The sequence below is a fragment of the Anomaloglossus baeobatrachus genome, chromosome 2 (assembly GCF_048569485.1).
Source record: "Anomaloglossus baeobatrachus isolate aAnoBae1 chromosome 2, aAnoBae1.hap1, whole genome shotgun sequence".
Taxonomy (NCBI): Eukaryota; Metazoa; Chordata; class Amphibia; order Anura; family Aromobatidae; genus Anomaloglossus; species Anomaloglossus baeobatrachus.
This window is the reverse complement of record NC_134354.1, coordinates 435,845,920-435,870,076: the sequence shown is the minus strand read 5'-3', so window position 1 is coordinate 435,870,076 and position 24,157 is coordinate 435,845,920. Positions and strand designations below refer to the sequence as shown.

Below are 24,157 nucleotides of genomic sequence, written 5' to 3'. Positions count from 1 at the left end.
CAGCCGGGACCCAGCAAAAGGGAGTCCAGCAAGGTACTTCTTTGAGGAAGCATCTGCCTTCCACTCTCGAAGCCACAAGATCCTGCGGATAGCGAGGGAATTAGCCGAAGCCACCGCAGTGCGGTGAGAAGCCTCCAGCATGGCAGACATGGCATAGGATGACAAAGCTGAAGCTTGGGAAGTCAAGGAAACCATTTCGGGCATAGATTCCCTGGAGAGGGAATGCATCTCCTCTAGAGAAGCAGATATGGCTTTGAGAGCCCACATTGCTGCAAAAGTCAGGGAGAACGAGGCCCCTGCCGCTTCATATACAGATTTGGCCAGAAGGTCAATCTGGCGGTCAGTGGAATCCTTAAGAGAGGTGCCATCAGCCACCGATACAACGGTCCGGGCTGAGAGTCTAGACACCGGGGGGTCTACCTTTGGGGAGTGAGCCCACTCCTTGACCACCTCAGGTGGAAAGGGAAAACGGTCATCAGAACCACGCTTTGGGAAGCGTTTGTCAGGACAGGCCCTGGGCTTGGTCACAGCGGCCTGAAAACTGGAGTGGTTAAAGAACACACTCTTTGCCCTTTTAGGCGAGGTAAACTGGTGCTTTTCTGCCAGAGAGGGTTGTTCCGCTGATACTGGCGGATTGAGATCCAGTACAGAATTAATGGACGCAATCAAATCACTAACATCTGAGTCACTTTCGGATAGATCAATGGGGTATATGGAGTTAGCCTCCGAGCCCACAGTAAAGGCATCCTCCTCGTCCTGCGAGTCAGCTCCTGAATCAGAGCCGCGGGACGAGGAAGGAGAGGGAACCCTGTGTCTCTTCTTAGAAGGACGGGGTCTGGGACCAGATGATGAATCCTCTGTGAGCTCCGGTCCTGAGAGACCCCTAGCAGCAGAGGCACCCTGTGAAGGGGGCTAATACATATTCAGCAAAGTCTTGGACAGAAGTCCCATGGACTCAGCAAAGGACTGGGAGATAGACCTAGAAAAGGATTCTACCCAAGCCGGGGTTTCAGCCACAGGAGCAGGAGCAGCTTGAGAGACCACTGGGAGTGAGACTCCAGGCTGACGCACCGCCAAGTTAGAGCAGGCATCACAATGTGGATAGGTGCTCGGTTCAGGCAGTAGGAGCTTACATGCAGTGCATACTGAATACAGCTTTGGAGCCTTGCTCCTCGTGTGAGACATGCTGCTGGAGTGGGGGCTCTGCCAGAGAATGACCCCCAGAGAGTATATACAGAGGTCCACAACCAGAGGTTGTGGCTTACCAGACCGCTGGAGCGGTGTTGTGTGCCCTCCAGATCCCGAAGCCCGGACCCCAAGCACCTCAGCAGGGATGCTGCAGACCAGTGCTGCAATGACTGATCGCAGGGGGAACGCTGAGAAAATGGCTGCCGGAGCGAAGAGAGGGGGCGGGACTTGCTTAAGGAGCGGGATCTGGAGGGCCATAGAGACCTACAGGGGAGGGAACATACATTGCAGTGAGGAGTGTCCCTCCCCTGTGCAGAACGGCCGCCGGGCGGAGCCGAGCCTGTCCCTCTGCATGAATGACATGCAAGGGCAGAGAAACCGAATCTAGGCCTCCGGCGAAGCCAGGGCATAAATTTGAGCGGTGCGGCCGGCGCGCAGGCACCATCGGCGCGGTTCTCAGGCGACAGCCAGAGAACCCGCCGGAAATGTCATAAAACACAATCAGCACACTCTCCCACAACAATAAAGTACAGGGACCCCCAATATATAAACGTCTCAGGTACTTAGCTTGCTGAGACGCAGGGTTCCAAGTCCCTGGGGATGAGTGCTCCGGTCCAGCAGGATCCTGAAGGGCTGCGGATGGAGACCGGTCTCCTGCCAAGCATGGAGAACCGTGCTGGCTCCCACTTCAAGCCAGAGCCCAGGAGGGATGGTGAAGGAGCGCGGCATGTAAGGCTCCAGCCTTGGAATCAACCTTAACAGCACCGCCGACACAGTGGGGTGAGAAGGGACATGCCGGGGGTCCAGACTAGGACCCGCTTTTCTTCAAACTCTTTCCAAAAATCAAAAATCAGATGAGAATGCATGTGTGGATGTATGCCTCCTGAACACAAAGCGATAAACTGGCTAGATCTGGTTCTCCAGGGGGTGTATAAGCTCAGAGGGAGGAGCTACACTTTTAAGTGTAGTACTTTGTGTGTCCTCCGGAGGCAGAAGCTAAACACCCATTGTCTGGGTCTCCCATAGGAACGATAAAGAAAACTGTCCTGTGTGTATATGAGGAATAACTATCATGTGTCACAAATTGAAACGTATATAGCATTTGCACCAGTCTCTTAATTTGCAATGGACTTGGAGCTGTGGGTAGGAGACTAGCTGCTTGGTACTTTAAAATAAAAAAAAAAAAATATCAGTTCACCACTAAAGTTGAAAAACACAAAACAACAATATCAGTTAGGGTAACTCCAGGCTGGTTCCCCAAGCACTAAGTAATGGAGAAAGAATTTTGTAGCCCAGCACCGGTAGAAATAATAAAGAAGGGAATTTTGTATACTTACCGTAAATTCCTTTTCTTCTAGCTCCAATTGGGAGACCCAGACAATTGGGTGTATAGCTACTGCCTCCGGAGGCCACACAAAGTATTACACTCAAAAGGCCCCTCCCCTTCTGGCTATACACCCCCAGTGGCATCACTGGCTCACCAGTTTAGTGCAAAAGCAAGAAGGAGGAAAGCCAATAACTGGTTTAAAGACCAATTCAATCCGAAGAAACATCGGAGAACTGCAACCATTCACATGAACAACATGTGTACCGAAAAAAACCCTAAGAAAACAGGGCGGGTGCTGGGTCTCCCAATTGGAGCTAGAAGAAAAGGAATTTACGGTAAGTATACAAAATTCCCTTCTTCTTTGTCGCTCCATTGGGAGACCCAGACAATTGGGACGTCCAAAAGCAGTCCCTGGGTGGGTAAAAGAATACCTCGTGGTAGGGCCGTCAAACAGCCCTTTCGTAAAGGTGGGCAACCGCCGCCTGAAGGACTTGTCTACCTAGGCTGGCGTCTGCCGAAGCGTAGGTATGCACCTGATAATGCTTGGTAAAAGTGTGCAAACTCGACCAGGTAGGTGCCTGGCACACCTGCTGAGCCGTAGCCTGGTGCCGTAATGCCCAGGACGCACCCACGGCTCTGGTAGAATGGGCATTCAGCCCTGAGGGAACCGGGAGCCTAGCAGAACGGTAGGTTTCAAGAATTGGTTCCTTGATCCACCGAGTCAGGGTGGATTTGGAAGCTTGCGACCCTTTACGCTGACCAGCGACAAGGACAAAGAGTGCATCCGGGCGGCACAGGAGCGCCGTGCGGGAATGTAGATCCTGAGTGCTCTCACCAGATCCAACAGATGCAAATCCTTTTCCAATTGATGGACTGGATGAGGACACAAAGAAGGTAAGGTGATATCTTGATTGAGATGAAAGTGGGATACCACCTTAGGGAGAAAGTCCGGAATCGGACGCCGAACCCCCTTGTCCTGGTGACGACCAGGAATGTAGATTTGCATGACAGCGCTGCTAGCTCGGACACTCTCTGAAGAGACGTGACCGCTACTAGAAAGGCCACTTTCTGTGAAAGACGGAAAAGGGAAACAACTTTCAAAGGCTCGAAAGGCGGCTTCAAGAGAGTCATTAGAACCTTGTTCAGACTCCAGAGCTCTAACGGCCGCTTGTACGGAGTGATGAGAAGACAAACTCCCTGCAGGAACGTGCGTACCTGCGGAAGTCGGCTAGGCGTTTCTGAAAAAATACAGATAGCGCTGAGACTTGTCCCTTAAGGGAGCTGAGCGACCAACCATTTTCCAACCAAGATTGTAGGAAGGAAGGAAAAATAGGCGATGCAAATGGCCAGGGAGAAACTCCTTGAGCAGAGCACCAAGATAAGAATATCTTCCACGATCTGTGGTAGATCCTGGCGGACGTTGGTTTCTTGGCCTGCGTCATGGTGACAACCACTCCTGAGATAATCCTGAAGACGCTAGGATCCAGGACTCAATGGCTACACCGTCATATTCAGGGCCGCAGAGTCCAGATGGAAAAAAGGGCCCTTGAAACAGCAAGTCTGGTCGGTCTGGTAGTGCCCACGGTTGGCCTACCGTGAGGTACCACAGATCCGGGAACCCCGACCTCCTCGGCCAATCTGGAGCGACGAGGATGGCGCGGCGACAGTCGGACTTGATCTTGCGCAGCACTCTGGGCAACAATGCCAGAGGTGGGACACATAAGGTAGCCGGGACTGCGACCAATGTTGAACTGAGGCGTCCGCCGCCAGAGCTCGATGATCGTGAGACTGTGCTATGAAGCCGGGACAATGTTGTTGTGCCGTGACGCCATTATGTCGACGTCCGGCATCCCGCAGCGGCGACAGATCTCCTGAAACCCGTCCGGGTGAAGAAACTATTCCCCTGCGTCCATACCCTGGCGACTGAGGAAGTCTGCTTCCTAGTTTACCACGCCTGGGATGTGAACTGCGGATATGGTGGATGCCGTGTCTTCCACGCACGTCAGAATCCGCCGGCTTCCTGGAAGGCTTGCCGGCTGCGTGTTCTTCCGTGGTGGTTGATGTATGCCACCGCTGTGGAGATATCCGACTGAATTCGGATGTGCTTGCTTTTCAGCCACTGCTGGAAGGCTTGTAGGACAAGATACACTGCTCTGATTCCCAGAACATTGATCTGAAGGGTGGACTCTTGCTGAATCCACGTATCTTGAGCCCTGTGGTAGAGAAAAAACTGCTCCCCACTCTGATAGACTCGTGCCTGTCGTAACTACCGCCCAGGATGGGGGTAGGAAGGACCTTTTTTCTGACCATGAGGTGGGAAGAAGCCACCACCGTAGAGATTCTTTGGCCGCCTGAGAAAGGGAGAAGTCTCTGTCGATGGGCGTCGACCTCCCGTCTCATTGGCGGAGAATGTCCCATTGTAGTGGACGCAGATGAAACTGCGCGAAAGGGACTGCCGCCATTGCTACCATCTTACGTGAGAAGTGCATGAGGCGTCTCAATGTGTGCGACTGATCCTAAGGAGAGATTGCAGCCTTGTCTGTAGTGAACGCTGTTTGTCTAGCGGAAGCTTCACTATCGCTGAGAGAGTATGAAACTCCATGCCTAGATATGTTAGTGATTGGCCCGGGGTCGGATCTGACTTGGAAAAGTTGATGATCCACCCGAAACTCTGGAGAGTCTCCAGCGCAACGTTCGGCTGTGTTGGCATGTTCCTTAAGAGGGTGCCTTGACAAGTAGATCTCCCAAATACGGGATCACAGAGTGACCTTGAGATTGCAGGACTGGTACTACTGCTGCCATGACCTTAGCGAAGGCCCGTGGGGCTATCGCCAGCCGGAAGGCAGAGTTACGAACTGAAGGTGTTCGCGTCTTATAACAAAGCGTAGAAACGCTGGAGCTCTGGATCAATCGGCACGTGGGGATAAGCATCCTTGACGTCCATCGATGTTAGGAAATTTCCTTGAAACATTGAGGCGATGACGGAGCGGGGGGATTACATCCGGAACCGCCTGGTGTTCACGAGCTGGTTGAGCCGTGTTAGATCCAGAACGGGACGGAAATACTCGTCCTTTCTTGGCACCGCAAATAATTCGGAGTAAAAACCGTGACCTTGTTCCTGAAGAGGAACGGGGGTCACCACTCGTTGTGCCTTTAGAGTGCCCACCGCCTGCAGAAGAGCATCGGCTCGGTCGGGAGGTGGAGAAGTTCTGAAGAATTGAGTTGGAGGACGAGAACTGAACTCTATCCTGTACCCGTGAGACAGAATGTCTCTCACCCAGCGGTCTTTGACCTGTGACAGCCAAATATCGCCAAGGCGGGAGAGCCTGCTACCGACCGAGGATGCGGAGAGAGGAGGCCGCAAGTCATGAGGAAGCCTCTTGGAAGCGGGTTTTCAGGCTGTCTTTTTTGGGCGTGACTGAGCCCGCCAAGAAACTGAGCTCCTCTGATCCTTTTGAGTCCTCTTTGGACGAGGAGAAATGGGACCTGCCCGAGCCTTGAAAAGACCGAAAACCCCGACTGTCCCTTGGTATGTTGGGGTTTGTTTTGTCTGGGCTGAGGTAAGGAAGAATCCTTACTCTTGAACTGTTTAATGATTACATCTCACGCACACTAAACAGTCGGTCAGCAGAACAAGGCAAACTGGTTAAGCCCTTTTTTGGAAGCAGAATCTGCCTTCCATTCAGTTAACACCCAGGCACTGCGTAAAACCACGGAGTTAGCGGACGCCACTGCCGTACGGGTCGTAGAGTCTAGGACAGCATTAATCGCATAAGACGCAAATGCAGACATTTGAGCGGTTAAGGATGACACTTGCGGAACAGATGTACGTGTGACCGTGTCCATCTGTGTAAGACAAGCTGAAGTAGCTTGGAGTGCCTCTACGGCTGCGAATGCTGGAGCTAACAGCGCGCCGATAGCCTCATAGATGGATTTCGACCAGAGATCCCTCTGTCTGTCAGTGGCATCTTTAAGTGCAGCCCCATCTTCCACTGCAACTATGGATCTAGCTGCAAGCTGGAGATTGGAGGATGCCCCTTGGGACACTGGGTCCAGCCATTGCCCACGTCAGGGGGTAGGGATAACGTGTATCCTCAGCCATTTGGAGAAGCGCTTAACTGGATAAGCGTGGTGTTCCTGGACTGCCTGTGTAAAGTCAGGGTGGTCAAGGAAAGTATTTAATTTACGCTTGGGATACGTGAATGGAATTTCTCCTGCTATGAAGCTGACTCTTCCACTGGAGGAGCTGGGGGAGAAATAACTAACATTCTATTGATGGACGCTATGAGATTATTGACTATGGCGTCACCATCAGGTGTATCCAGATTGAGAGCGGTCTCAGGATTAGATCTTGAGCAGCTACCTCCGCCACATCACACAGAGTCCGCTTGCTGGGACCCTGACTAGTGTGATGAAGTCGAGGGCCGCTCATAGTGAGCCTCTCAGGCTGTCTGGGACTGTCGTCCGTGTCAGAGCCGTCACTCTGGGAAGCACATGACACCCTCGGAGCTCAAAGTTGTTCCCACTGAGGGGGACCATGGATAATGAATGAACAGTGGCCATGGATTTGAGAGACTTGTCTGGACTGCAAGGCTTCTAGTATCATAGCCATAGTCTCAGAAAATCTGTCAGTAAAAACTGCAGGCTCCGTCCCCATGTCCTGGACGATTAGCAGAGACTCCGTAGTATACAATGGGGGTCTATGTACACTGCCGGCCATATAGCCGTACATGCTGTACCGGCTGCATAGAAAACATGTGCTTCTGCACCTCTGTTTTACACAGACAATATGCTGTTATGTCCTCCGCACAATCAAGGAGGGTATATACAAAAATGCAGCTAAATAGTGCAATGCATAGTGAATAAGCATATATGTATATGTGCACTTCGGCACTAGTGGAGTCAGCCCCACAGGTGCTGCTTAACGCCTGGTCACAGCGGTTGTGTGACTCTCCAAATCCCTGCCAGGGATTCCTAAACTTGTCTCCTCTGTCGCTACAGAAAACACTGACAAGAATGGCTGCCGGCGTCCTGTGTAGAGGAGGAAGCCGTGGGCGTGCCTGAGAAAATGCGGGAATCCGGCTTCACAGCGTACACAGTGAGAGGGGTGGAGTATGCAAAGCATACTCCAGCTCTCAGCGTTGCCGGTTTCACAGTGCACACAGTGAGAGGGGTGGAGTATGCAAAGCATACTCCAGCTCTCAGCGCTGCCGTGCTGTGCAGCGTCACGCCCCTACCCTGACTGGCAGGTCTGTGGGCGGAAACGAAGTGAGACTAGGCCGCGCAAGCCGGGGACTCGAGTGATAAGCGCGGCCGGCATATAAGCCTTGGTCGGCGCGGAAGTCCCCGGCGCACCACAAGTCCCAGCCGCGCCCGAAATAAAAATGGCAACGGCGGTTAGCGCGGTAGTCCCCTAATACACTAACACACCCAGCAAGCTGTAGTGTGCGATGGCACTAGTGCGGGCAGCGCCGCCGTCCCTGGCGCACTAACACACCCAGCAATGCTGCCGTGTGTCCGTGCGCGGTCCCCACAGGGACACAGAGTACCTCAACGTAGCAGGGCCATGTCCCTGAGGATACTCCGCTCCATGTCCAGCAGATTCCCAGGAGCTGTGGATGGAGCACGGCCTCAGTGCCTGGAGACCGGTAAGATCCCACTTCACCCAGAGCCGAAAGGGGATGGGGAAGGAAAGCAGCATGTGGGCTCCAGCCTCCGTACCCGCAATGGGTACCTCAACCTTAACAAACACCGCCGACAAAAGTGGGGTGAGAAGGGAGCATGCTGGGGGCCCTAGTATGGGCCCTCTTTTCTTCCATCCGACATAGTCAGCAGCTGCTGCTGACTAAACAGTGGAGCTATGCGTGGATGTCTGACCTCCTTCGCACAAAGCACAAAACTGGTGAGCCAGTGATCCCACTGGGGGTGTATAGCCAGAAGGGGAGGGGCCTTACACTTTTGAGTGTAATACTTTGTGTGGCCTCCGGAGGCAGTAGCTATACACCCAATTGTCTGGGTCTCCCAATGGAGCGACAAAGAAATCAGTTTATTTTCATCTTCACTAAAAGTTCTTTAAAAAAAAAAAAAATCTTATAGAATTTGACACATGGCCGCCATATGCATTTCGAACTCCCAAGTGTTGTTAGTCATAGACTATTTTTAACATTTGAGATTGAATACTGCTAACGCAATCTAAGGAAATGTGTCATACATTGATCTCTGCCTCCACCTTCCACGCATGAATTATATCATTGCTTCATAAGCTGATATGATATCTCCCATAAAAAGCACAGCACACAGAGTCATTACTACTCTTAATTCCTTAGTTAACCCAAAGACAATAGCAGTGTGGAGGAAATTATACAGCGGTACTAAACAGTGTAACTGTGATTCCAGCTCTTAAGTGCGGTAAAAGACTGAAAGCTCACTACATGGACCTCCCTCTCTTTTTTTTTTGTCACTTTTGCCCTCACTCCTCCCGTTAGGGAAATCTGTCACTACTCACTTCCCCATCGGGCAACGAGCGGGATCAGTAAAAGCAGGTTTAAAGATATATGAGATATATGCGGGGGGGGGGGGGGGGTGGTGTGTGTGTGTGTGTGTGTGTGTGTGTGTGTGTGTGTGTGTGTGTGTGTGTGTGTGTGTGTGTGTGTGTGTGTGTGTGTGTGTGCGCCAAAGGCATCACCCACCTGGCTTATTCAAATTGTGCAATAACCGTCATTTGCACAAGTGAGCAGCCACATATTTGTAGACATAACATCACTGGCCCTGAAGCAAATGCTTTAAGTTATATTTAGTAAGCTAAGAAGTTAGGTTTGAAAAATGCAAACGGTTTCCATAAAGTAATGGCCAAAAGTGAAAAGTGTTGGAAATTGTTCCAGAAAATGAAGGATTTCTACAAGAAATTTGCAAAAAAAAAAAAGAAAATTGGCATAATTTCATTCAAAACCTACAAAACCCCCAAATGGGCTGGGCAAAATTTTTAGCTCCCTCAACTAAATATTTGGTTGCACATCTTTTTATATAAATAACTCCAATCAATCGCTTTCTAAAACTATCAACACTCTTCTTACATCTCTCAACTGGAATTTGTGAACTGCTCAGGTCTCTCATATTTGAAGGGTCCTAACAGCAATATTAAGATCTCTCCACAGATGTTCAATTGGATTTAGATCCAGACTCATTGCTGCCACTTCAGAACTCTCTAGCACTTTGTTTCTATTCATTTCTGGGTGCTTCTTGAAGTATGTTTGGGGTCATTGTTCTGCTAGAAGGATCCAGGACGCAATCCCAGCTTTCTGACACTGTGTACTATATTGTAGCCCAAAATAGTTTGCCAATCTTCAGATTTCATGGTGCCATACACACAGTCAAGGCACCTAGTGCTAAAGGCAGCAAAATAACCCCAAAACAACTTTGAACCTCCACTAGATTTGACTGTAGGTATCTTGTCCACAATATGCTTTCCCAGAAGGATTTTGGCATACTGCAGTCTAGCTTTTTAATGTGTGTCAGCAGTGAGGTCTCCTGCCTAGCGTTTAATTTCATTCAAATGTCGACGGATAGTTTTCTCTGACACTGATGCACCCTAAGCCTTCAGGACAGCTTGAATTTCTTTGGAACTTGACTGAGGCTGCTTATCTATCATCCAGACTATCCTATGTTGCAACTTTTATCAATTTTCCTCTGCCATCCACGTTCAGGGAGATTAGCTACAGTGCCAGGGGTTGCATAGTTCTTGATTATGTTGCGCACTGTGGGTAAAAGAAACATCAAGATCTCTGGAGATGGACTTGTAACTTCAGATTGCTGAGATTTTTCAATAATTTTGGTTCTCAAATCCTCAGACAGTTATCTTCTCCTCTGTTTCTCATGCTTAGTGTGGCACATACATTAAGACAATGCAAAGATTAGGTCAACATCTCCCTTTTTATCTGGTTTTAGGTGTGCGTTTCATATTGCCCACACCTGTTACTTGCCACAAGTGAGTTTGAACAAATATTGCGTGCTCTTATTTTCCCCATTTCTGTTTCCCACTCTCTAGTCTCTTTCCTTGTGTTAAAGTTGGGGTTATCCCCATCACGATAAGTAATAGAACAATATTATTCTTGAAAATTGGAGAATGATATTGTCTTTCTTATTGAAACGATCAATATCAGACAAGAGTTTTGTCACTCTGGGAACTATACAGTTCAGTTTTAGGAATATCGTTTTAAAATGATTGCTTTATGTTTCTGAGCTGATTCAGTGCTTTTTGTGATGTTAAAAATTTAAAAAAAACAAACAAACAAAAAAAAAAACATCACGTGCTTGAAAAAATTATTAACCCACAATTTTGAAGACGTACCAACAATTTTGTCGGGCCCATGGTTGAGGTTTTATGTGAAATTATGCCCAGTTTGACCTTTTTTTCTCCTCAGGTTTTTTTTTTTTGTTGTTCCGATAGACACAAAGGAAATAAACATGTGCATAACAAAACATGTGTAACTGCAATAATTTTCTTAGAGAAATACTTCATTTTCTTGAACAATTTTAAAGGGTGCCAACACTTTAGGCCATGACTTTTTTTTTTTTTTTTTTTAAGATCAGCTCATTTTAAGAACTGATCAATAAAACGTGGTTTTAATGGGCTTGAAAGTGTTGGATTAAGCATTTCTCAATATGTGTTGTTGAAGTCATACTAGTCGAAAGGAGAAAAGTTGAGCGCACCACTATCAACAATAATCAATATAATTGGGTGCACCCTGGTGCAATGACAGGTGTGCCCTGGTCTCGTGCAGTGTCTTTCCACCTTCTTGGTTTGAAGAAGTTATACAAGTCAACAAGTCAGTAGCTGACATTGGCAACCAGGTGACAATATGTTGGACATATTGACTTTAGTGATTTCACCATTTTATGTATTTAATAATAAAAAAAAAATTTACAAAGATGTGCCATTCCAGATCATCTTGGTAAATAAGGACCAATAGTAATAATATTACAAAATGTACCTGCTGCAATGGCCCCCACCACCGGCTGCAGAAGGACGACGAGGGGGTAGTTCCAAGCTCCAATGACGAGGACAACACCAAGAGGCTCATAGTTGATGTACACGTCATCTTGCAGTGTCAAAATGTTCTTTTTCACATGTTGTGGGGCAGTCCAATTATGGAGATTGTCAATAGACAGCTCAAGTTCATTCAAAAGACCCATGATCTCATAAGAATACGAAGCATAAGCATTCTACAAAAAAACAAAACATAGTTACATCTTAAAACAAGACCAAAAAAGCATGGCTCTGCTCCAATACAATTTTCATTTAGCAAACATAAAACCTATAACCACCTAAATGAAAATGTTTCAGGTAATAAAAGGTACTTCTCATTCTACATAAATCTCTCCCAGGGATATGAATTACGGAACATGAGAAATATCTCCCTTCCAATAATGAGCAGGTTTGACCGCTAACAAATACCACTTTTTAAAGTATCATTTTATAACCCTGCATCAAGCACAAAGTATGTGCATACATAGTTATGGAGACGATCAGCCAATAAACACAATTACTAAAGAACCTTGTGTAAGTCAGCTTTTAAGGCTTCCTTTATCGCAGTCTCATTCTCGATGATCATTTTCTTCATGGCCTCTAGCTGTTGTAACCGGAAGTCCAACGAGCGAGTCTTCCCAGTGGCAAATGCTTGCCTTGCCGAGTTTACAATCTTTTTCATCATGCTGTTTAGTAAATCTAGGGGGAAAAAAAAGAGAATATAAAAAGTTAAATGAAAATTGGCAATAAAGACAATTAACACCTTCACCCCCAATTCTGTTGTCACCACGCTGACAAAGCCAAATTTTACAATTTTGTCCACTGTCACTTTATGTGGTAATCTGGAAAGCTTTTTTTCATGACACATTGTACTTTATATATGTTAGTGGTAAATTTAGGTCAATATTTTTTTTTTTATGAAAATATTGGAATTTTAGAAAAATTTGAAAATTTCTCAATTAAACCTTAAACCAGGGAGAGTTATAGCACCCAAAATAGTTTAACAAAAAAACAAATCCCCCCCACGTCTACTTTACATCAGCATTTGTGAAACATTATTTGAGTTAAAAAAATGTCACTAATTTCTTCAACAAAAATTTACAAAATATTTTTTTTATTTATTTAGGGACTATACCGCTTTGAAGTGACTTTGAGAGGCCTATAAGACAGAAAATACCCAAAAGTGACACCATTCTAAAACTGCATCCCTCAAAGTACTCAAAAGCCCAATCAAAAAGTTAATTAATCCTTTAGGTTCTTCACAGGAATTAAAGCAATGTGGAAAGAAATTAAAATGTTACTTTTTCTCATAAAAATATTGCTTTAACCCACATTTTTTATTTTCACAAGGGTAACAGGAGAAATTGCACAGCAAACTGTATGGTCCATTTTTTCCTCCCCCCAAGTAAGCAGAAACCCCATGTGTGGTGGAATACTACTGTTTGGACGCACGGCAGGGCTAGGAAAGGAAGGAGCACCAACTGAATTTTAGAGTGCAAAATTGTCTGCAATAGATAGACACCATGTCACATTTGCAGAGCCCCATATGCAGCTGAAACCCCCACAAATCATCCCATTTTGGCAACTACACTCATCAAGGAATTTATCTAGAGATGTGGTGAGCACCTTGAACCCCCAGGTGCTTCATAGAATTATAACGTTGAACCGTGAAAATGAGAAAATACATTTTTACCACAAAAATGTTCCTTTGGTCCCAAAGTTTTGATTTTCACAGTTTTAACAGGAGAAAATGGACCCCAAAATGTGTTGTTTAGGTGCAGACAAGACGGCTGGTGCAGACTGGATGCAGTGGCATACCACCAATGTCAGCAGACCACGCAGCCACTATGGGGCCAGTGAGTCAGTTGGCTTGGTGCCAGAGCCGGCCTCCCGCCAGTCATCGCACTTTCAATTGTATCGGCATGATAGATGCAGTTGAAAGCATCCTTCCCTGCTGTATTTGAGCTCTGATGTCTCAGCGCAGAAAGAGTGATGACATCACTACTGCAAGCCTCTGTGGAGAAACAAGCAGCACTTTGTACTGCTCTCACAGCGATTGGAAGAGGTCGGGGACTGAAGAGAGGTGAATATTTTTTTAAATCAATGACCACATAGTGGCCAAAAGACGATAAGGGAAACATTATAATATATGGTGTACTGTAGGGGGACTATGGCGGTGTGCATTATAATACATAAAGGACTATGGGGATGCATTATATATAATATAGGGGACTATGGGGTATGTGCATTATAATACATGGAGGACTATGGGGGTGCATAATACATGGAGGGCTATGGAAGGTGCATTATAATATATGGAGGACTATGGGGGTCCATCATAATACATGGAGGGCTATGGAGTGCATCATAATACATGGAGGAGTATGCGGGTGTATTATATTATATGGGGGGGGGTATTGGGTTGCGCATTATAATACATGGAGGGCTATGAGAAGCATTATACTATATGGAGGACTATGTGGGGCCCATTACTATATAGAGGACTATGAGGTGTATTATACTATATGGAAGGCTATGTGGAGACAATATAATGTTTGAAGGGCTTTGTGGAAGCCATTCTACTATTTCGAGGGCTATGAGGGAGCCTTTATCCTCTATGGAGGGCTATTTGAGGACCATTATACTGTATGCAAGCAAGGGCTTCCCCTTCTTTCTCACCGGACCGTTGATACGGCGACTGCACTAGCATCTAATATGGGTAAGCACTTGTTCTAATTTGTACACAGGAAATGGATTGTGTCCTGGATATATCTTGTAGGATTCTACCTTTGCATTAACCCTTTGTAATGTGTATTAATATTGCTTAAACACTTTATGATATATGTGCTGTCGAGGTCCTTGGATGGGAAATCTCTGATGTTCTGTACTCTAATCACTGTCATATTTTTATAATTCATCTTTATGACAGTGCCCCTATTTGTATGATTATTGTTCACAATAAATATTTATACACACTATTGGGTGCACTATTTATTTCTTCACTATTATGTATGGCCCTAAGAAACTCAGTCCTTTTTATTTTTGGATTGCTATATTGAGTGGCCTTTTACATATTATTGTATTTCCATCTGTCATCCTTTAATTGTCCATGTATGCAAGCAATTATACAGTGTGAAGGTTACTGTATGTAGGTCCATTATACTGTATGTAGGTTCATTATAATGCATGGAGGGCTGTGTGGGGGTCATAGTTGGGGGATCATACTATGTCAGGGTCACCATTCAATGTCGAGGTAGTTGAAGGGGGGTACAGTAGGGTCATCATACTGTGCGTGTGGATGGTACGGCAGAGAAATTCACTGTGGGCGTATAGTGCAGTGTTTGCGGGGTACTTTTGTTGGCATAATACTTTATGGGTGCAATGAAAGAATCTAGGTGCTCAATAGGAGGAAAATTACTTTGCAAAGCCTTCAAAGTTTTGTGATATGCTCTCATGTGACCAAGCCAAATATAAATATATATATTTTTGGGGGGGAGGGGTGGGACCCCAATTTGAAATTCCACTATGGGGCCCCAAGATTTCTATGTATGCCCCTGACTGGAGGGTCGGTTCAGACTGGTCCAGTAAGTACAGGTAGCGGACACTGGATATGGGGAACGGGAAAGTGACAACTAGCAGTAAGGCCACGTTGCTCAGGCACCTCCCAAAGGGGGAGGATGCCTTAAGTACCTAGTGCCTCAGCCATAGGCTAAGAGGAACTACTGGGTTAGAGCACGCTGGCCCTTTAAAAGCAGGGAGGTGTGCGCGCACACACCCTGAGCCCACTCACGAGAGACCTGTGTGGAGTGTGCAGGCCCAGGAGTTGGCAGGAGGGACGGAAACAGACGCTGCTGCTGAGCAGCCAGGAGGGTGAGTGTGCTGATCTCCCCGCTGGGAGAAGAGGGCTAGACAATGTGGGACGCTGACAGAGGCGTTACAGATTTAAACAATAATCAGAGAAAGACTTTGAAAAAGTAAATTTCTGTGAGGCCGGCAGTGTTAAATTGGATTCCTGATCGGACCACAAAATCAGGAATTTGAGGCCCATGTTCTCCAGTCTGTAACATCTACAGGGGGTCACGAACGGTAATCGCTGGCTCATCTGCAGTCCTGGGTCATCTCGGAGGGTTTATTATCACAAAATGAGGTGAATGGAGGGGGAAGGGGGGAGGGAAGTGAGCGGTACTGTCCTTCTAGGCAATGAAGAAAGACTGTCTGCTGTCACGGACATCTTTACCTGATCACCGTGTCTTTTGACATGGTGATCATTTTCCTGCATGAAGTACCGGTACGTCCATTTGTGGGAAGTCACTGCAAAATAGGATATACCGGTATGTGAAATGTTGGAAAGGGGTTAAACTAGTAAGTAAAGTCGTAAAGCCACAAAAAAAAAAAAAAAAAAAAAGAAGAAGTGTTCGTATACAACAACAACACTAAGCTCATATAAACCATTTTCTACAATAGTTTAGAATAAAAGAAGGGAATTTTGTTTACTTACCGTAAATTCCTTTTCTTCTAGCTCCAATTGGGACACCCAGACAATTGGGTGTATAGGCTATGCCTCCGGAGGCCGCACAAAGTATTACACTAAAAGTGTAAAGCCCCTCCCCTTCTGCCTATACACCCCCCGTGCTCCCACGGGCTCCTCAGTTTTGGTGCAAAAGCAAGAAGGAGGAAAAAATTATAAACTGGTTAAAGTAAATTCAATCCGAAGGAATATCGGAGAACTGAAACCATTCAACATGAACAACATGTGTACACTAAAAAACAGGGGCGGGTGCTGGGTCTCCCAATTGGAGCTAGAAGAAAAGGAATTTACGGTAAGTAAACAAAATTCCCTTCTTCTTTGTCGCTCCATTGGGAGACCCAGACAATTGGGACGTCCAAAAGCAGTCCCTGGGTGGGTAAAATAATACCTCGTAATAGAGCCGTAAAACGGCCCCTTCCTACAGGTGGGCAACCGCCGCCTGAAGGACTCGTCTACCTAGGCTGGCATCCGCCGAAGCATAGGTATGCACCTGATAGTGTTTCGTGAAAGTGTGCAGGCTCGACCAGGAGCCGCCTGACACACCTGCTGAACCGTAGCCTGGTGCCTCAAAGCCCAGGACGCACCCACGGCTCTGGTAGGATGGGCCTTCAGCCCTGAGGGAACCGGAAGCCCAGCAGAACGGTAAGCTTCGAGAATTGGTTCCTTGATCCACCGAGCCAGGGTTGATTTGGAAGCCTGTGACCCTTTACGCTGACCAGCGACAAGGACAAAGAGGGCATCCGAGCGGCGCAGGGGCGCCGTACGAGAAATGTAGAGTCTGAGTGCTCTCACCAGATCTAACAAGTGCAAATCCTTTTCACATTGGTGAACTGGATGAGGACAAAAAGAGGGTAAGGAGATATCCTGATTGAGATGAAAGGGGGATACCACCTTAGGGAGAAATTCCGTAACCGGACGCAGAACCACCTTGTCCTGGTGAAACACCAGGAAAGGGGCTTTGCACGATAACGCTGCTAGCTCAGACACTCTCCGAAGTGAAGTGACTGCTACTAGGAAAACCACTTTCTGCGAAAGGCGTGCGAGAGAAATATCCCTCATTGGCTCGAATGGTGGTTTCTGAAGAACCATCAGCACCCTGTTCAGATCCCAGGGTTCTAACGGCCGCTTGTAAGGAGGAACGATGTGACAAACCCCCTGCAGGAACGTGCGTACCTGTGGAAGTCTGGCTAGGCGCTTCTGGAAAAACACAGAGAGCGCTGAAACTTGTCCCTTAAGGGAGCCGAGCGACAAACCCTTTTCCAGTCCAGATTGAAGGAAGGACAGAAAAGTGGGCAAGGCAAATGGCCAGGGAGAAAAAACCCTGAGCAGAGCACCACGACAGTAAAATTTTCCACGTCCTGTGGAAGATCTTGGCGGACGTTGGTTTCCTAGCCTGTCTCATAGTGGCAATGACCTCTTGAGATAATCCTGAAGACGCTAGGATCCAGGACTCAATGGCCACACAGTCAGGTTGAGGGCCGCAGAATTCAGATGGAAAAAACGGCCCTTGAGACAGCAAGTCTGGTCGGTCTGGTAGTGCCCACGGTTGGCCGACCGTGAGATGCCACAGATCCGGGTACCACGACCTCCTCGGCCAGTCTGGAGCGACGAGGATGACGCGGCGGCAGTCGGCCCTGATCTTGCGTAACACTCTGGGCAACAGTGCCAGCGGAGGAAACACATAAGGGAGCTGAAACTGCGACCAATCCTGAACTAAGGCGTCTGCCGCCATAGCTCTGGGATCTTGAGACCGTGCCATGAACGTCGGTACCTTGTTGTTGTGCCGGGACGCCATTAGGTCGACGTCCGGCATGCCCCAGTGGCAACATATCTCCTGAAACCCGTCCGGGTGAAGGGACCATTCCCATGCGTCAATGCCCTGGCGACTGAGAAAGTCTGCTTCCCAGTTTTCTACGCCTGGGATGTGAACTGCGGATATGGTGTAGGCTGTGGCTTCCACCCACAGTAGAATCCGCCGGACTTCCTGGAAGGCTTGCCGCCTGCGTGTCCCGCCTTGGTGGTTGATGTATGCCACCGCTGTGGAGTTGTCCGACCGAATTCGGATCTGCTTGCCTTCCAGCCACTGCTGGAACGTTTTTAGGGCCAGATACACTGCCCTGATCTCCAGAACATTGATCTGAAGCGAGGACTCTTGCTGAGTCCACGTACCCCCTGAGCCCTGTGGTGGAGAAAAACTGCTCCCCACCCTGACAGACTCGCGTCCGTCGTGACCACCGCCCAGGATGGGGGTAGGAAGGATTTCCCCTTCGATAATGAAGTGGGAAGAAGCCACCACCGAAGGGAAGCTTTGGTTGCCTGAGAGAGATGGACGTTCCTGTCGAGGGACATCGGTTTCCTGTCCCATTTGCGTAGGATGTCCCATTGAAGAGGACGCAGATGAAACTGCGCGAAAGGGACTGCCTCCATTGCTGCCACCATCTTCCCCAGGAAGTGCATGAGGCGCCTCAAGGGGTGTGACTGACCTTGAAGGAGAGATTGCACCCCCGTCTGTAGTGAACGCTGCTTGTTCAGCGGAAGCTTCACTATCGCTGAGAGGGTATGAAACTCCATGCCAAGATATGTCAGCGATTGGGCCGGTGTCAGATTTGACTTTGGAAAATTGATGATCCACCCGAAACTCTGGAGAGTCTCCAGAGTAGCGTTGAGGCTGTGCTGGCATGCCTCTTGGGAGGGAGCCTTGACCAGCAGATCGTCTAAGTAAGGGATCACCGAGTGACCCTGGCAGTGGAGGACCGCGACCACTGTAGCCATGACCTTGGTGAAAACCCGGGGGGCTGTCGCCAGGCCGAACGGCAGTGCCACGAACTGGAGGTGTTCGTCTCCTATGGCGAAGCGCAGGAAGCGCTGATGCTCTGGAGCAATCGGAACGTGAAGATAAGCATCTTTGATATCGATCGATGCAAGGAAAACTCCTTGGGACATTGAGGCGATGACGGAGCGGAGGGATTCCATCCGGAACCGCCTGGTCTTTACGTGTTTGTTGAGCAGTTTTAGGTCCAGGACAGGACGGAAAGACCCGTCCTTCTTTGGAACCACAAACAGGTTGGAGTAAAAACCGTGACCCTGTTGCCGAAGAGGGACAGGGATCACCACTCCTTCTACCTTCAGAGTGTCCAACGCCTGCAGAAGAGCATCGGCTCGCTCGGGAGGCGGAGATGTTCTGAAGAATCGAGTCGGAGGACGAGAGCTGAACTCTATCCTGTAACCGTGAGACAGAATGTCTCTCACCCATCGGTCTTTTACCTGCGGCAGCCAGGTGTCGCAGAAGAGGGAGAGCCTGCCACCGACCGAGGATGCGGTGTGAGGCGTAATGCCACCGAATTGTCGGCTGCAACCGCCGTACGGCTCGCAGAGTCCAGGATAGCATTAATAGCGTAGGACGCAAATGCCGACGTTTGAGAGGTTATGTAAGCCACTTGCGGCGCAGACGTACGTGTGAGTGCGCCAATTTGGGCTTGACCCGCTGAGATAGCTTGGAGTGCCCATACTGCTGCGAATGCTGTTGAGTGAAAGACGCGCCGATAGCCTCATAGATGGATTTCAACCAGAGCTCCATCTGTCTGGCAGTGGCATCCTTGAGTGAAGCGCTATCTTCAACTGCAACTATGGATCTAGCCGCCAGTCTGGAGATTGGAGGATCCACCTTGGGACACTGAGTCCAGCCCTTGACCACGTCAGGGGGGAAGGGATAACGTGTATCCTTAAGGCGCTTGGAAAAACGCTTATCTGGACAAACTCGGTGTTTCTGGACTGCCTCTCTGAAGTCGGAGTGATCCAGAAACATACTCGCTGTACGCTTGGGGAACCTGAAACGGAACTTCTCCTGCTGAGAAGCTGACTCCTCTGCTGGAAGAGCTGAGGGAGAAATATCCAACATCTTATTTATGGACGCAATAAGATCATTCACTATGGCGTCCCCATCAGGAGTATCAAGGTTGAGAGCGGCCTCAGGATCAGAATCCTGATCAGCTACCTCCGCTTCATCATACAGAGAGTCATCTCTCTGAGACCCTGAACAATGTGATGAGGTCGAGGGCATTTCCAAGCGAGCTCGCTTGGGCGGTCTGGGACAGCGGTCCGTGTCAGAGACCTCACCCTGGGATCTATAAGACACCCCGGGGGGACATTGTTGTTCCAACTGAGGGGAACTAGGGGACAGTGATTCCACAGTGCCCATGGTCTGAGATACCGGTCTGGACTGCAAAGCTTTTAGTATTTTAGCTATAGTCTCAGAAAGTCTGTCAGTAAAAACTGCAAACTCCGTCCCTGTCACGTGGACAAGCTGGTTGTTGCCCCTGGGCCCCCCTTAGCAGAGGCTCCGGCTGAGTAACTGCCACAGGGGCCGAGCAGTGCACATAATGAGGGTCAGTGGAACCTGCCGGTAGCCAGGTTATACATGCGGAGCAGGCAGCATAGTAAGCCTGTGTTTTGGCACCCCTGCTTCTTGTGGGCGACATATTGTTGCTCCTTTGAGCAACACAACAGGGTATATAGCCAGAAAACAACTGTGCACCATACAGTGTACCATATAGCCTGTAAACATATAAACTACAATCACACTTCTGCACAAGTGGGGCCAGCACCTCAGGTGCTGCTTACCGCCCGCTTAAAGCGGTTGTGTGGCTACTAGAATCCCTGCCTGGGTCCCCCAGAGTTTGTCTCCCCTCTGCAGCGTCCAAGGGGCTGACAGGAATGGCTGCCGGCGTCCTGAGGAGAGGAGGGAGCCGTGGGCGTGACCCAGAAAGTGCCGGAGCTGGTGCCTCACTGTGCACAGTGAGGGGGGTGGAGTATGCAAAGCATGCTCCAGCCCTCAGTGCTGCCGTGTTGTACAGCGTCCCGCCTTTCCCCTGACTGGCAGGGCTGGGGGCGGGAAGAAACAGAGACTAGGCCCAAAAGCCGGGGACTCGAGTTATAAGCGCGGCCGCCGTATAAGCGCGGCCGGCGCAGAGTCCCGGCGCACTAACAGTCCCAGCCGCGCCTCAGTAAAAAACAATGGCAGCGGCCGTCAGTGCGGTAGTCCCCATACACAAATACACTCAGCGACGCTGCAGTGTGTAATGGCACAAACGCGGTCAGCGCCGCGGTCCCCGGTGCACTAGCACACCCAGCAATGCTGGAATGTTGCTATGCGCGGTCCCAACGGGGACACAGAGTACCTTAAAGTAGCAGGGCCATGTCCCTGAACGATACCCGGCTCCTATCCAGCAGGCTCCTCAGGAGTTGTGGATGAAGCACGGTCTCAGTGCCTGGAGACCGATAGGATCCCACTTCACCCAGAGCCCTAAGGGGGATGGGGAAGGAAAACAGCATGTGGGCTCCAGCCTCCGTACCCGCAATGGATACCTCAACCTTAACAACACCGCCGACAAGAGTGGGGTGAGAAGGGAGCATGCTGGGGGCCCTATATAGGCCCACTTTTCTTCCATCCGACATAGGCTGCTGCTGACTAATCTGTGGAGCTGTGCGTGCATGTCTGCCTCCTTCGCACAAAGCATAAAAACTGAGGAGCCCGTGGGAGCACGGGGGTGTATAGGCAGAAGGGGAGGGGCTTTACACTTTTAGTGTAATACTTTGTGCGGCCTCCGGAGGCATAGCCTATACACCCAATTGTCTGGGTCTCCCAATGGAGCGACAAAGAAATGGCTCGTAGTATAGCACAGCTTCAGAGTACTGGATATTTTCCACAACATTGAAAAAGGTTTCCTTCCACATTGAACGGTTTAGCACTGCCATCTGGCTGACATACATCGATGTAACAAAGTCAGGGGGAAAAAAAACCCCTATAAGTACAATTCCCTTCAATTTCAGACACTTCAAGAGGTTGTGTGATGAGAAGCTATAACCTATTCATAGTACAGGTGATCAAGGAAGATGAGCAGATTGCTTTGCGCAACCAGTGCTTTCTGGTCGTGGACAGGAACGGTTTGAATTTCCTTATCCTCCAAAATCCAAGGCTTGGCTTATGATTAGTTGGGCTGGTGAGATGCCACCTGTGCGCTACAAAGATGACATCAAGCCAGGCCGGTGAATCCAACGCTGAGCTCAGGATTTCAGCGGGTAAAGAAATTCACGCAGCTCCTGTCCACAGCTAGACACCACTGATCTGGACAATGCCCCAGGGTTGCGAGGAACATTCCGCCCATCTCTAGTGATAACGGTAGGAGTACAATGGATTAAACAGACATCAAATAGGCAGAATGGAATTTTTTTTCATCCCACTTGGAAAGGAGCGTCACTGCGCATGCTTGCCTTCTGCTACAATGATTCTATATGGGGATGCAGAGTGCTGTGCTCAGCTTTTAGATGGCATTCCATAGAGCAGGGGTCCCCAAACTTTTTACACAGGGGGCCAGTTCACTGTCCCTCAGACCGTTGGAGGGCCGGACTATAAGAAAAACTATGAAAATCCTTATGCACACTACACGTATCTCATTTTAAAGTAAAACAAAAAGGGAACAAATACAACATTCAAAATAAAGAAATAGTAAATATAACACTTACATACACTGTACCCCCCAAATACAGCACAGTGCACCTCTGAAATGTGCTTCTCTGTCCCCATATAGGTCCAGCACTCTGCCCCCATATAAGTCCAGCACTCTGCCCCCATATAAGTCCAGCACTCTGCCCCCATATAAGTCCAGCACTCTGTCCCCATATAAGTCCAGCACTCTGTCCCCATATAAGTCCAGCACTCTGTCCCCATATAAGTCCAGCACTCTGTCCCCATATAAGTCCAGCACTCTGTCCCCATATAAGTCCAGCACTCTCCCCATATATGACCAGCTCTCCCCCATATAGGTCCCATCAATCCCCCATATAGATCCAGCTCTCTGATTCTCCTCCATGCCCAGTAAAAAACAAAAGTGAAATTATGCTTTACCTTCCACTGCAGCCGCTCCCGCGCTGTGGTCCCGGCTCCTCTGTCTTCGGCTGTAAGGCCTAGATGAGCACGTCGTGCGTCATGACGTAATCATTCCAGGTCCGGACAACGAGTGCCGAGCGTCTACACAGGAACGAGACTTCCCGTGTAGCGCTCGGCGGGTTATTTCAATTGTAAGCGCCTGTGCGCTTGCAATTGAAAAAACACAAGGAAATTGTGAGGCGGGCCGGGTAAATGGCCTCCGGGGGCCGGATGCGGCCCGCGGGCCGTAGTTTGGGGACCCCTGCCATAGAGAATGGAGCAATGGTTGGGCTGTTCGATTTTGTAATGGGGGATCCCTCCCAAAAAAAAAAAAACGACGTTCATCGGTGAGGGTCTCAGACGACGTACACCCACAGATCAGAAAGTTAGCAAATATCCACTGGCTAGGTGATAAGTTGTTTTTACTGGACAATCCCTTTATGCTTTCCATACACATCAAATTAACGTTGGCAGACCCCTTGGATTTTGGCAGGACTGCAGACCCATTAATGATAGTCATCTAGCTTTCGAATGACAGATGATATGGGGTTAGAGAAAGATAAGGTGACTATATTTAAACGTGCCAATCCCTTGTGTTCTCATGAAAAATAAGCTCTCAGTAGTTTACTTCACTCTCTTCATTCAGAATACAGGCATGCCTAGCTGAGCACGTAGGTGTGATAGAAATTGAGAAACAAGGGATAGTAAAAATTAGCGTTAAACTGATAGCTATCGGATGTGTTCGCCTGCTTAAAGGGACTCAGTCACGAGGATTTTGCTACCTCTTCTGAGAGCAGCATAATGTAGAGACAGAGACCCTGTTTCCAGCGATGTGTCACTTACTGAGTTGTTTGCTGTCATTTCGATAAAATCAATGTATCCTCTGCTGTAGATCTAGCATTATTTGAATGTAGATCAGGGTTATAACAAGCTCATGTATCTGCTAGACTACATGGCAGCACACCAAGTAGTCCTCTAATGGTAATCCCCTGCTAATTAAACAGTGATTTTATGAAAGCTACACTAAGCAGCGAGTAAATGACGTATCGCTGGAATCAGGGTCTCTTTTCTTTCATCATGCTGCTCTCAGATTAGGTGGCAAAAACCTGGTGACAGAGTCCCTTTAAGAGCCAGTAAAACTTAAACTCAGAAGGATTAAAGCTC

The 24,157-nt window shown here is 48.5% G+C and overlaps 1 protein-coding gene across 2 annotated transcripts in view; it reads right to left on the bottom strand.

The window, feature by feature from the left end:
• Window positions 1–24,157, bottom strand: part of ALDH3A2 (aldehyde dehydrogenase 3 family member A2) — a 126,780-nt gene that overhangs the window by 77,117 nt on the left and 25,506 nt on the right. For both annotated transcript variants that reach the window (XM_075336248.1, XM_075336249.1), the window contains exons 2-3: window positions 12,070–12,239; window positions 11,506–11,737 (exon numbers count right to left, since the gene is read on the bottom strand). In XM_075336248.1, coding sequence (XP_075192363.1) covers window positions 11,506–11,737; window positions 12,070–12,225 — 388 coding nt within the window. In that variant the 5' untranslated portion in view covers window positions 12,226–12,239. The remainder of the gene's footprint in view (window positions 1–11,505; window positions 11,738–12,069; window positions 12,240–24,157) is intronic.